The sequence below is a fragment of the Tyto alba genome, unplaced genomic scaffold (assembly GCF_018691265.1).
Source record: "Tyto alba isolate M040663 unplaced genomic scaffold, T.alba_DEE_v4.0 Super-Scaffold_1, whole genome shotgun sequence".
In the NCBI taxonomy this organism is placed as follows: Eukaryota; Metazoa; Chordata; class Aves; order Strigiformes; family Tytonidae; genus Tyto; species Tyto alba.
In genome coordinates this window covers 33,434,178-33,448,707 of record NW_024881261.1, presented here as the reverse complement: position 1 = coordinate 33,448,707, position 14,530 = coordinate 33,434,178, and the positions used below count along the sequence as shown (strand labels likewise).

General features: G+C 37.8%; 1 protein-coding gene across 1 annotated transcript in view; it reads left to right on the top strand.

Moving 5' to 3' along the window:
• CCDC6 (coiled-coil domain containing 6) overlaps window positions 1-14,530 on the top strand; it is a 56,093-nt gene that overhangs the window by 21,254 nt on the left and 20,309 nt on the right. Inside the window, exon 3 of the mRNA XM_042787970.1 lies at window positions 8,317-8,445. Within this exon, the coding sequence (XP_042643904.1) occupies window positions 8,317-8,445 (129 nt within the window). The remainder of the gene's footprint in view (window positions 1-8,316; window positions 8,446-14,530) is intronic.

Genomic DNA, 14,530 nt, shown 5'->3' with positions numbered 1-14,530 from the left:
GTTGTAAAGTTGACACTTGATAAAAGCAAAGTAATAGAGGTGTAGTTAGTAGGAATTTTTTAATGTGTTGCTTTAAAATTTGAATCTGCAGACTCAGTTTGAAAGTTTGTCTAGAGATACAAAGAAATGGATGTAACGTAAAGTAACTGTCATACAGAAGAGAGTTACTGATTAATTTAAAAAGTTAGTGAAACAGACTCTTTTCTGGAGTATTTGGTATTTAACAAAAGTTCTGAAATATTAAATTTATATACAAGAATGTGCAGTGATGCTTGAAGGATAAACTTGAAGTTTATCCGTACTTCTAATGAAACAGTTGCTTCTCTTGAATTAAAACACATCAGTTGTGTGCTAAAAATAAAAAGTTAAAGTTGCTGGGACAATTTAGGGCAGAGAAACTTAGTTACCCAAGTTGCTAATTCTTGGAAAGTGGGTAAATATTAGTTCAAAGCATTGTATATGCTTGCCCTGTTCCGACAGACTTGCCTAAATACCCACTTTAGGCCTCTGTAGGAGACAGGGTACTAAGTCAGGTGAACGATTGGAGTGATCCACTATGGCTTTTTTCATGCCATTACTTATAAACTTTGTGATGAAAAACTAGTCCATTTTGAACATCCTTATTTGTGTATTGTAAGCGGTACTTACATTCTGCAGCTTGCAATTTAAGGCATGTTTAGCTCACTTCTATGACTCTATTTGATGCCTATTATAACACAGTAAGTTAAGTATCAAGATGAACTATCCTTGACCTAGTATCACTATCTCCCTTTGCTATTCTTGAGGACTGACAAGAATGTTTCTGAATAATATGTATGTTTGCTTTTGAAGTCATACATTTTTATGAAAAATAGAGAAGCAGATGGCAGTAAAATAGGGGTATCGAGTGTTCTTTCTTAATTGAAATAAGATGTAAATACCACAATAGAAGAAGCTTTCCACTGAAGTCTCATCCAATAAAGGAGAAATGGTATGTTGAGTGGTGGTGTTTAATTGAAAGGGGTATGTAGAAATCGGTTACAGGACCAAGTTACCTGGGACTGTACTATACATTGTGTAGGGCAAAGTAAAGCATAACTGTAAAAGCATGAATTATGCTTGATTTGGCTGAAGGGTTTTGAACTCATATAATGACCTCGCACACAAATTTGTACTGCACAAGTTCTACAGCAACTAAATTGCTATGTCTAGTAATTGCTTAAAATATGCTTAGCCTTTTTCTTAGAATTCAATTTAGATTGCTTTAAACCTGTATCTTTAACAGTTCTTAAATTACTAATATTATGCAAAATAGGTTCACACATTACAAAGGGAAATATAAGCTTCCTGTCAACCTGAAACTTCAATTAATTTTTATTCTTTTCTGCTATGGACTTCCAGAAATTATCCTTTGACTGTTGCCCCAAATTAAGGACAGGTAACAATCTACTGTTCTCAAAATGGCCAAGGGAGTGCCTCGTACTGTGCAAGCATAATGCCCTCGGCATTGTTTGTTTATCCATTGGAAACCCTTAAAGGGTGTAACTTAGTTCTCACTAGTGAGAGAAAGATTCAGAGAAGCACATATATCTGAAACAGAATGCAGGCATAAAACTGGTAGAGTTATTCTTGCCTTTTGTATGGCATCTGGAGAAAACCCTGGTTTGGATTCAGCATCATCTTGTAAGTAACTACATAGCCATACCTACAATAATATGGAGGTAAAATTCAGATCACCGTCTGCTTTTATTAAACAGTATCTCAGTCTATAGCCTTACGCTTCATTTCATGTGGCTTTCCTGTAAGCCTCATTTAGTGTTTGATAAACGTGGTCATGTCAACCAGATTTTAAAAGGTGACAATTCTTAAATGTACCCGTGTTCCAAATTGTTAATCCTAAAACTGTAACTTCCCTCATCACTATTAGCAGTTTTTGGAAGTAAATTCTGAGTTTGTTCTCTAAATAATAACCCAGCTTACTTGAAAAAGAGAGCAGCTGTCAACATCCTGTTGATGTTGGTAGGGGTCGTGCCTGTGAAGGGTGAGAGGCATGGAATATCTTGCTTGCAAGTTCACCTGTTAACTGCAGTGCACAGAGGATAAGATGTTAAGGGATATATCAAAGCTGTGGTGTAAAGCATATTTAAAGCTGTGGTGTAAAGCATATTTGAAGCTGTGTCAGAGGAATCTGCGTGGTCAGCAGGTTTTGTAGTCCATATGTCTGGATGACTTTTCATACCTTTACAGTGGCTCAAGAGTTGCAGTACAGGTGGACTTGTTTGTTTTAAAGCAAACAGATTAATATTAAAACTATTAGTCTGTTTGTGTGTATGCTGAGTGCAGATATCATTTCATAGCTTGATTATGTCTTTGATGTGATAAACTTGCTGTGAAATGCAAAAAATGCATATTAATATATTCTCCTAAGCATTAGTAACACGCTCAGCAGCTTATAAATTTTACAAAGGAAATGGTCCCTTCCCCTTAAAGAGCTTACCTGTACAAATAGGAAACATTTGAATATTACAGTATGTTTCCACAAAAATAACTTTCTATCTCTACAGTGATCATGGATTCAGGAAGTTGGTATTAGAATATTGGCAAGTTGCAGGCAATTTTCTTCGGTAGCAAGGAATTGAAAATAATACTGAGATTGATTTTTTTTTTTTTGTTTGTTTGTTTGGTTTTTTTTTGTTTTTTGTTTTTTTTTTTTGTTTTCTGAAAGTTTGTCTGTTGTTTGGAAGTTTTGATTCTTCAATTATGAATCCTGGAAATTATACCCATGTAGACTGCCAGATAAAAAACCTGAGAGGAGAAACTCCTGATATTACAAATAAACTCATTTTGTGGAAAGGAGGGCATTATTAGCACACATCACGTGGTCAACTTAGTATTTATTACAATATGTTTTCTAGTTGGGATTTGTTACATCAATGTAGTGCTAAATTCCCAACTGTTTTTCAGACACAGAAAGTTAAGATGATTGCAATTTACTTTTTTTTCTTTTTCCCGAGCTTTGTGAGTACCAATACTTACAACTACCTACTGGGATGTAGCAGTTCTGTCTCTTATTAGATGTTTCAAGACTGATGAGGCAGTTATAAGGCTAATAATGATAATGCCCACTTTGATTGACAATTGATAAATGCCCACTTCCATTTCTGGTATCTTTGCTCTGGAGAAAATTCTGGATAAATTAGATAGATACTTTTCATGATGACTTAACCAGAAATACAGTAGTCTCCAGTGGAAGTGTGGGCAGTAACTGATTGCCCCACTGTCCTTTGCTATTTGGGGTTAAACTAAATCTCTTGTGTTTGCTGGGCAACATTGGTCTGACCTGGAACTAGATTTTGAAAATTCATGCCTTCAGACATTGTGCATCAAATTGCTTCCTGTTTTTTGTATAACTAAGGAAAAAAAAAGCATATGAGTCTGTTTTGTCTAAGACTTGGCCTTTTGGAACAGAGGGAGTGGTAAACTGCAAATGATTTGTAGACTCATTGTTTTTCAAGTATTTACTAGTCTGTGGCTGTGTCAAAACTACTGTCGTATTATTCAGTTGAAAGCCACCTAGCAGAGGGACTTTTTTCATAGTGTCTGTGTGTTTTTTGCTTTGTCAAACCTTTGTTTGTCACAATTGTAGGGGCTTATGCATCGCATTCAGAGTGGCATCTGGAATGAGCTCCCAGAATGTTAAAACATTTTAAATGTGAAAGCTGTCTGCCAGAGCATGAGCTGCAGTGCTCCTTGCTAACAGCGTAACAAGAATTTCCCAGTTCAGCATGATGTGCATTACTGTTAGAAAACACAGTTACAACAGGTCTTCAATATTGTAAGAACTTAATTTTGAAACATTTTACTGTATGGCAGACTGATTCTAAACATACACGGTAGCACATAAAAGAAGGTGTTTTCGCTGGAATAATACTGTTTTCCTGTTGCCAGGCTTTCTGGTGCCATACCATTGTTTGATAATGCCTGTTTATAACTGCGTGGCACTAGCTTTTACTGCCTCTACTAGCCCAATAAATAAGTGTACACTTTTACTAGTTAAATTTCCTTTAATTAGCATGATTTTTAATTTTCTAGGCTGAATGCTGCAGAGATGGAGTACATGCATCTCAACAGAGGTTTTGGAGTAAACAAAAGCTTTTCATCACCTACATTCCTGAAAGTTCTTAAAACCTCATATACATTCACTGTATTTTCCCATGTACTTACTCTAGTTATATTTTTGTCTGACTAAATCTCTGGAAAGTTTGGAAAGATATTTTTATAGAGTCTTTGATCCCTAGTTATTATAGAGTGGTAGTAGTATTTTGCAGAGTATCATTTAGAAGTGTTTTGATGCAGGCCACGTTCTTGCAGCTGTGTACGTGGACTTGTCGAGTTACTGTTTTAAAATTTAAAGTAGTGAATCTTGAAAATTTATTTTTTTGTAAAACAAGGCTGCTCAAAAGAGTAATTAAATTTTAATATTGTTTGAACTTAAAGTCAGTTATTCCTTAAAATGTGCAACAGTTTTCAAAATCAAATACAGATTATTTTTCAATACCCTTATATTTTTGGAAGTACAAATTGGTTCAAGTATCTGTCCTTGAAAGTAAAATGTTAGGACATACCAAGATAATAGCATAATGTGTAGCCAGGCAGATTAAGTAATTGGGAGGCTATACAGAACTGCTTCTTATGCAAGTCTGATTCTTGACAATTCTTTCAAAAATTATAAGTCTGTAAACATAAGCTCTTACCCTTCCTGCCCTCCAAAATACGATGCGTCAGCTCAAGGATGCAAATGGGATTGTGTGGAATAAACAGAGTCAGCTCATCTATCATTTATTTGATGAACATCTGGACATAAAGAGGAGACAAACTGCTGATAAAAATTTATTAATAAATAGGACTTTCAGGATGCAGCAAAGGAGCAGTTGACAACTTTTGAGGGCTGGAATACTAAAAATAGACTCTTCAGTGTAGTGTACAAGGTCATAGTCTGCGGGATAAATGAAAGTTGGTTTTTTTTAAGGGGGAACTTCATCTGTCAGCTCCATTATTTCATAAAAACACTTTCCAGTGTCCCAGAATAAGCCAGTACAGTAAGGAAGTAAGGTAAATGTGGTCCTAAAATGGTGTCAGGAAACTTAGTTCTGTAGAGAGAGAAGGATGTTACTGTAGTTGTATAGGACTGACCTGAGCTAATTCATGCACTCTTTCTGCTGCTAAGCTTTGTATTTGATAGCCCTGTTCTCACTTTAAGGTACTATCTCTTGCACCAAACCCATCTCTGATCTTAAGTAGCTGAAAATTCCCCCAGTATCTCTCCTACAGTTTTCATATACAATTCAAGGTCTATAAGATACTGTCATCAAGGTGACACATTCTAACACGTTTTTTCCTTCTCTTTAGCTGGCAGCCATATGTGTATCTGTAAACAGCTGTTACTATAATTGCATATAATTAAAGCCAGTTTGAAAATACTCTCTTACTTTACTAAGTAAAATAAACACTGTTCACTAGTGTTTTACCAGTGGATGTTTTCTCATTGTTAGCAATTCTGTTTCTCAGCATTAGGGTTCCCATATTAACTGGTTTTTGTTTGATTTCGTTTGTTTTTATAATCAAAGCCAAAAAAAGAGAAAAATTATTTTACCCAGCTATGAGTGGCAGACATCATTAATGTGTATTTTGGCATGTGTTATTAGTATTTTTCATCCACTTTGAATAATGAAGCCGAAAGCATGAAGGGGAGTAGCACAATAAAGTAGGTCCATCAGAACATCTGAGAGGGCTTTCATGTTATAACCCCTTTTATAATCTCAAGGAGAAAAGTGTTTGTGGGTTTCTTTTTATTCTCAGTCACTTTGCTTTCTGGTATATTTATGTTAAAATCATAATAGAAGATATTCCAATAATAGATCTCTTCTGATTTCACTTTGTTTTCTATTCAGCTGAAATGGTCCTTTGGCTGCAGTATGTTCACACTCCCAAGGCAGGGTTTAGTAGATCCTATACAGCAGCTACAGACCTAACAAGTAAGCCTCATCAGTTCCTGGGTGATGGAAGCTTTGAAAGGAATGCTTCCTTTCCAGCAAGCTTTGTAAAGGAATGATTTGACAAGAAAATTGTGCTATTGCAGCTCAGTTTGTTTTAAATAATATGGAAGTTGCATTTGCATGAAGCACACAAGATCAAGAAACAGTATTTGTTGTTAAGTTGGCTTGATGATCTGCCTGACTCACTGGACTGTCTGCAAGTGCTAGCAGTCCCCAACCACATCTGGCTTTAGGCTGAGTAGGAGATTCTGGCCATGTGCCTTTTCACACAGTTCAATTTGCTAACTAAATATAAGCAAATTTCAGCAACTGGCTTTGGTCTCAATTTTTAGTTAGGTAAAAAAAAAAAAAAAAACAACAAAAAAAAAACAAAACAAAACAGTATCTAGCTTTTTCGGTAAAGCAAAAGAAAGATGGATGAAAATGCAGCAAATACCTTGAGCTATGTGTTAATTCATGTGTTGTCTGCTCCTTGGGCTCTTTGACTGTCTTCAGTCTTAAATTGTAGCTGCTGTGTAAAGATGGGGAAGGCAAGGAGAGGGGTTTACAGTGTTGTAAGACTAAATAATGTCCTTTTCGTAATAAACCTTTTGTTTTCCAACCAAGCTTAATTGCAATACTGAAATAAGAAACTTTTGATTTAAGAATCAAATTTTTGATTACCAAACAACACAATGTTTTGATTTAAAAGTGTGAATATAAAGTCATCTTCTAATGAAAATCTCACTTAGCAGACCTGTGTACTATCACAAAATAAATGAAATGTCTTTATTTCCAACTAGACATTTTTTAACAAAATTTTCTAACCATTTGATCAAGAGCTGCCATGATAATCTCAGTGATTGTCATGTTGGAGCCTAGATGGCTTCCTCAAATGCATGAGAAGTTCCTTGAGCATCAGGGGTTTTGGAAAATATATTGTAATTTAGTAAGTGAAAGGAATAAATCTCATTTATTTTTAAATTATTATTCTGGTGTTTAATTTGTGAAAAATAAAATCTTGAAGCTGATAAGCCCTGAAAAGACAGTTAAACTGCAAAATTTTCCCGTACATATATTGCCAAGTAGTTACTGCCTGCCTAGCGCTCTCTCCACCCAAGCCTTTCTGCTCTGAACTCTGCCAGGCTGTACTTCACTGACCATTTTGCCTCTAAGTAGCAGCAAAAGGAACTGAATTAATGAACTAGCAATTTTAGCTTCTTTTAAAATCAAAGTATATGTCTTCACTGTGGATATTCAGCAGCCTCGACTTGTGTCCATGACTGTGAGGTGTGTCTCCATTTCCTCAGATTCTCCTCATGCATTCAAACACTGTATTACATACTATGTGATAACCAGAAGAACTGGCATAGAAAATAAGCAGGTGGAAAAAAGTGCCTGCAATTTTCAGTGGATGGCCAGAGCACGGTGTAGTTACACTGTTGTCTTTTGTTGATACTTGCTTTTTCTGAAGTCAAATTCATTATTTCGTACCATGGTGCCAGTCACACTGTTTTATCCACAGGAAGACTTGGATCCCTGTCTCTGAGGGATTCCATTGTGATTTTAACTTTAATCTTAAAAGTGACTCTACTCCAATCCATAATTTGTGTTTAAAATACGGGGCTTTTTTTTGTTTCCATATGCTTGAGAGTTTAAAAAGTAAAGATTTTCTTCACTGGAAATATTAATAAAAAAAATTTCCCTTGAGTGTTAAGAAAATTTATAACATTGATTTGAAATAACCAGTGCTTTTATGTCATCAAAATATTTGGATTCCTTATAACAGAGGAATAGAAATTAGATTTATTATTTTATTTTTTCATTTTTATGCTATGTTGTTGCACATCACTTTCAGTAGTATGACTTCAGTCATGATTTTAAGCTTTCAGCTGCCTGGGAAAAGAAAGTTGCCAAGACCTGGATTTAATGCTTTGGATGCTCTTGAGATGATGTGTTTAGATTAAAATTAATGCTTTTGTGAACATTATGATAGATTTTTGTCTTTTGAAATGTGTGATTATTTTATATGTTATATATAATATGTCTTTTGATTTGACTTTATTAAATATTTCAAAATGTAGTTTACTTCCATCTGCTTTGTAAATGGAACAGAGTTTAAAATGTTGCTTTTTGAAGGGCTGTTGAGTGGTTTCTGCATTTCTGAAGTCTTTTGAGAATTATCAGTAGAGAATTTAACGTGCAGTAAGAATAAATGTGTAAATAAATGTGTAAAAGGTGCACAATGCTTCATACTTTTATTTGTGTGTTTAAAATATTTCCATGTCTCCTAAATTTTTAGCTGCAACATGAGAAAGCTGAACTGGAGCAGCATTTAGAGCAGGAACAGGAATTTCAAGTGAACAAACTGATGAAGAAGATTAAAAAACTGGAGAATGATACAATTTCGAAGCAGCTCACCCTGGAGCAGGTAACTCATTATTTTCAGAATTATATGAGTGTAAAATAAGGGATTCTGAAAAAAAAGAAAACCAAACTTGTTTTGTATTAGATTTGACTTAATTTTTTAAGTATGAAAGAAACTGCACGACATCAAGAATATAGCTTTCAAAGCAGTAAATCATTAACATAACTTATTATGAGAAACTTGGTTTAATTTTTTTCATGGCCATTGTAAGTTTTAGTGGCCTTACTGCAGGCCTTCATGTCTGCTGCACATGAAAGCTGTGAGTTTCACAAATGCAGCTTTTTTGTAAGTAATGCTTCTTGTTGCTGTTCATCAGCTTCCACTCTCATGCTGCTAGGCAGAGAGACTGTCACTTATGATAGTGGTTAAGCACAACAGTAAACGGTATGTATGTGGTCTAGTTGTGCTCTAGGTCAGCTTTTTGTGGCAGCTTGGATAGCACAGGACTCAAACTGAGTTGTCAGCTGTGCGTATACTTAAAAAGATTTGGGATTCGACTACATCCAACTGCCTTTCTCCTTAGACAGTTGTGAAGATTGCAGAGATAAAGCTCCACTTCTTTTGGTCATGTTTCCACTGGAAGTTTAGACATTGGGACTGCTCTTATGTCTAATTTTAGTCATGTGCATCAAAGCATCTCAGTGGCATTAGTAGGAGTCCTCTTGACTTAAAAGGCAAGCTGATGAGACACATAGGCTTGTTAAAGATGTTCAGTTTTTCTGGCTTGTGGAAGTCCAATCGTTTGGGTGGTGTAAACATAGTACATTATTTCTGTTGGGGTTTTTTTGTTGTTGGTTTTAATTAATGGCTATTTTAATGATGAAATGGGTTATCTTGATTCTTATGATAACATTCGATATGGAGAGATCTGTGGAACAAATTGAAAAATAGAAAGGTAGGAAGATGTAGTTGCCAGCAGATACTTAACCAGCATCAAAATTAACATGAGATTGAAATAACTCTCTTAGCCACAAGGTGGTGGTGGCGGCCACTTAATCAACATGCAAAGTAAGCTTGCATATTAAGCTGGTTTAGTATTTGAAATGTTAGCATGAACCACAGCTGAAATCTTAATGGTATTTTCATATCATTGTTCTGGGCAGACTGACTTGTGAAATCATAAAATTTGAAACTTGTTGCTACATTTAATATCAATGACAGATTGTTCAAAAAGCGTGGATAATCGAAGGTCTTTCTCGTAAATATCTGACCGTGAAAACTTAGTTTGTTTATGAAGATGTTAAATTTGGCTGTCAAACTTAGAAATTCCATGCATATTTATATGTATTGCAATGTATACCTTTGTTTTCTCTTACAGTAAGGTATAGTAAATCTCAGGTTACTTTGAACTTAAGCATGCTTTCTGCTCTTGCACAAATTTTTAAAAAAGCTTATTGTGCTAAGCAACCTGTTGAAGCAACAGCCTTTGGGGCATATGCTGTACCTAGCAAGAAGCAACCAGAAGTTGTGAGTAGGGCAATGTTGCCTTTATTGTATATGTAGAGAATTAAGGAAGAGACATGGCCATAACTCCTCAATGTAACATTTGGGAGACCTGTTAAACAGGGCTTGGAATGAGTACTTCAGCAATGATTTGAACATAATCTAGGGGTGCATTACTAGATCTATCACCATAATCAATAATCAGATAGTTCACTGATATGTTCACTAAACTATTGTTTTTAAAATATGGAACATGAATTATCTGTGCTTTGTGTCCTTCCTCCTTTGCTTACTCTCATCTGAGCTGCTTAAGGCACAGGTGATGGATAGGTAGCCAGTTTGTAGCAGTGATGGTTGTGTAGAATGTTATTCCTAAATAAAAAAATCAAATTGGGTCTTAGGGTTCAAATGTAACCTGACTCAATTTTCTTAAGTCAGCTCGAAGTGACAGAACATTCTTCTCCGAAGGCTAACGGGGAAGAAATTTGCAACATGTGACTATTTAATTAACTGAATGTCTCAGTTAAAATGAGCAGTAATATTCTGTGTTATAGTTCGGTGGTTTGATAGGAAATAAATAGCTGTCGGTTTTGTTTTACAGAGGCCAAGTGTGTGTAGTCTTGCTGTTACTCTTTTTAATTGCTTTTCTATTTCATACAGTACAGTGAGAATCTAGAATTGTTGCAGTTAGGAGATAAGAAATAAGGACTAAACTTCTAATAATTATCTCCTATGTCTCCTTTGAAAGGAGAACATGAAATGTGTAAAATATTCTGGAAATATATTCTTGGAGAGTAGCAAAGAATTAAAGCTACAAAGGGGAAGGGGAAGATGAGAAACAGAAGTGAAATTTGGGATAGTGGACTTAGACAGAGATCATATTCAGCTTTTACTGATTTGGAATATCTCCATTTTGGGAGGGAACAGTTGTACTTGTTAGTAAATTGGCAAGAAGACTGAAGAAACAGTATTCCAGGAATAGACAGGCAATGGATATTTTAGCTGCCTTTGAAGTAAAGGAAGTATATGCATGAGAGACAAGAAAAAACACAATTAGATTGTGAAGAAGGTTAAAAGGGTTTTTTCTCTTTCTCTGAAGGGAAGATTAATGTCCGAAAAGGCAAGCAATAGTTCCTCATTTCCCTGTTGTGGTGGTAAAAATTAAATGATGTTTGATTGGAATGTAACTTTGAACCAATATAGAATAGCACCAGTATTGATGGAGCTGCTGGTTTGGTTTTGAGATTTAATCCTATCCTGCTTATTTTACTTCAGAATATTATCATGTTCCTAACAAACCCATTGACTAGAGTTAGACTACATTTCAAAGTACACTTGAAACTACACAGTACGAAACAAATACACCTATTCTCTGAATTCACAGCTCTGGTCAGGATGGTGCAATAGCTTCTCCTGTAGCTTCGATTCCAGGTGTTCATCCTCAAAGCTTTAAGATCCTGATACCAGGAGGAATTGGGACAACACTCAAGATCAGGAAAGGAAGATACTCGTTTCCAGCATATTTTCATATTGCTGGAAATGTGGAGTGTTAGATCTGTTTCACAGCCCAGTTTCTTTGGTGTTTCATCAGAGCATGTCCATCAGCCTTCAGGGCACAACACAAGCCTCATTTGTGTATTGCTGCTGATGATCTGACTTTGCCATTGTGCATGCTCACCTGCATTCAGGTTTCTAATTAATGAACTCTGCTGCCTTGGTGATGGTTGCTATAATAGTAAAAATTTTTGAAATCCAAAGTTATAAATAATTTATACCATCTTCAAATTCCAGTGTGCTGTTCTTCCTACCATTAAATGAAATAGATTGATTTTCAACAGTATGTTTTTGTGGGTTTGATGCTAGATCAAGACGACAGTTGTAAAAAGACTGTGTCAGAGCAAGTGAGTCTAAACTATGCTGCATTGAAGTGATGCAAAAACCATTGCTGCAAAAGTAGTGACCTGCAGTTAAACTTTTTTTATCATGTGTTTATATAGGTGGCTATGCAGTGTAGTGAAGATCTGTGTGTTGGTAATGTAGAAGCACAGTGTGCAGATTCCCAGGATGTTTTGTATACTTTCTTCCCTCTGAATGCTGTCAGCCCCAAGCATTGGCCAAACTGGCTAATGAGCAGTGCCCTAAGACAAAGCGCCTCGTATCTCCCAGGTCTGAGCCCTTTGCCTTTGTACCACTCCAGCTGCTGATGGTGTGGGGAACAGCATCAGTCAGGATCCAAATTCTCACCCCATGTGCGGGGCTGAGGCATAATATTCCTGACGTCTTTTATATTCAAGTGTACATTCCCTCAACTGTTAATGTATATCTGGAAACTCAGACATGGAAAGATATACTAGACAGTGTTTCTTTTTCCAATCATGTTCCCCGTTACCCATCGATATATGTCTGTTTTTACTTACAGTAACTAATTCCTCTAAGCTTTAATGAAGAGCCTTGTACTTGCATTAAACTTGCGCTGTTACCTGAAGTGCATAATTTTACATTTTGTTTGGGTATCTCAGTATTGATTTAGTGGTTAGCAGAGAGCCCTTATAGATTTAAATGCTGTAACAGTACTTCACCCAGTGAAGCAGTAAACAAATCTTTCCATTTTGTAATGTGGGATTATTTGCACATCAGAAAAGTGGTGAGTGTTAACTAAGGCTTGGCTGAGAAAAATATCTCCATGCTATTTGCCACGTGTGAAGGTGTTGATATATTCCCATGTTTCATTGCAGCTAACTTCTGGAGTTCAGCTGCCAGTGTAACTGAATAAGATCAGCTGTGTCTTTTAGTATTCTTGTGTATTCTTATTAATAATTGCATTTTACTAAAATACTAATAGTAGATTTCTTCATGTGTGGTTCTACATTATATCTGCTTTTATTAGCTTATAGTAGAATCAAGAATGTTTGTTCACGCAGTAAATGAATGGGAATAATGTCAAGTGTTTATTTTTATAAAGGCTTTGCAAAGATAGAAATATATTTGTTTCTGCTAGTAAGGGTTGATGCAGTAACAATTCATAGAATCATGGAATGGTTTGGGTTGGAAGGGACCTTAAAGACCATCTAGTCCCAAACCCCTGCTACAGACAGGGCCCCCTTCCCCCAGCCCAGGGTGCTCCCAGCCCCGTCCAACCTGGCCTTGAACCCTTCCAGGGAGGGGGCAGCCACAGCTGCTCTGGGCACCCTGGGCCAGTGTCTCACCACCCTCACAGGGAAGAATTTCTTCCTTCTATCTAATCTAAATCTGCCCTCTTTTAGTTTAAAACTGTTACCCCTCATCCTATCCCCACACCCCCTGATAAAGAGTCCCTCCCCACCTTTCCTGTCCCCCCTTTAAGCCCTGGGAGGCCGCTCGAAGGTCTCCCCGGAGCCTTCTCTTCTCCAGGCTGAACCCCCCAACTCTCTCAGCCCGGCCTCCCAGGGGAGCTGCTCCAGCCCCCCCAGCATCTCCGTGGCCTCCTCTGGCCCCGCTCGAGCAGCTCCGTGTCCTTCTGCTGTTGGGGGCCCCCGAGCTGGCCCCAGCACTGCAGGGGGGTCTCCCCAGAGCGGAGCAGAGGGGGAGAATCCCCTCCCTGGCCCTGCTGCCCCCCCTGCTCTGGCTGCAGCCCAGGGCACGGGTGGGTTCTGGGCTGCGAGCACACGGGGCTGCCTCACGGGCAGTTTTCCCCCCACCATCCCCCCCAAGCCCCTCTCCTTGGGGCTGCTCTCCAGCCACTCCTCGAGGGCCCAGCCTGGGTTTGTGCTGGGGATTGCCCCGACCCACGGGCAGGACCTTGCCCTTGGCCTTGTTGAACTCCCTGAGGTTTGCCCGGGCCCCCCTCTCCAGCTTGTCCAGGTCCCTCTGGATGCCATCCCTGCCCTCCAGCGTGTCACCCACCACACAGCTCGGGGCCATCGGTGACCTTGCTGAGGGTGCACTCCATCCCACTGTCCGTGTCACCAGCAAAGATGTTAAACAGCGCCAGTCCCAACACCGACCCCTGAGGAACGCCACTCGTCACTGCTCTCCACTTGGACATTGAGCTGTTGACTCCAACTCTTTGAGTGCGACCATCCAGCCAATTCCTTACCCACTGAGTGGTCCATCCATCAAATCCATGTCTCTCCAATTCAGAGACAAGGATGTAGTGTGGACAGTGTCAAATGCTTTGCACAAGTCCATGTAGATGACCTCAGTTGCTCTTCCAGATCGTGTCAGTTGCTCCTCCAACTTAAGGCAGTTCACACAATTTTTTCTTTACTATTTTTATGTTGCTCCTTTATCTGCACAAGGCAAACATGGTTTCTCTTCCACTTCTGGCTTACTTAACTGTGATTCTTCCACTAAAAAAGTCTACAATTTTTCAAAAGAATAAGTGTTGGTGTAGCTGACAGTAAATTCAGTTCTCACTTCAGACATGCATGGAATAGGAGATATCTTTGAATAGGCTTGTCATGTTGTCAGTGATTGTGTGTCCAGGTTTCAGACTCCTCCTTATTGGCCAAAGACAACAAGTTCTATGAGAAAAATTTCCGTTAAGAAGATGAGAACTGCAACTCCTGAATCTCTGTTTTTCAGTGACCCTGTGACTAGTGTGTTGTGCCTGATTTTTGTCTCTTTGCCTTCTCCTTGCTGTCATAGAGCATCATGTAAATTGGTA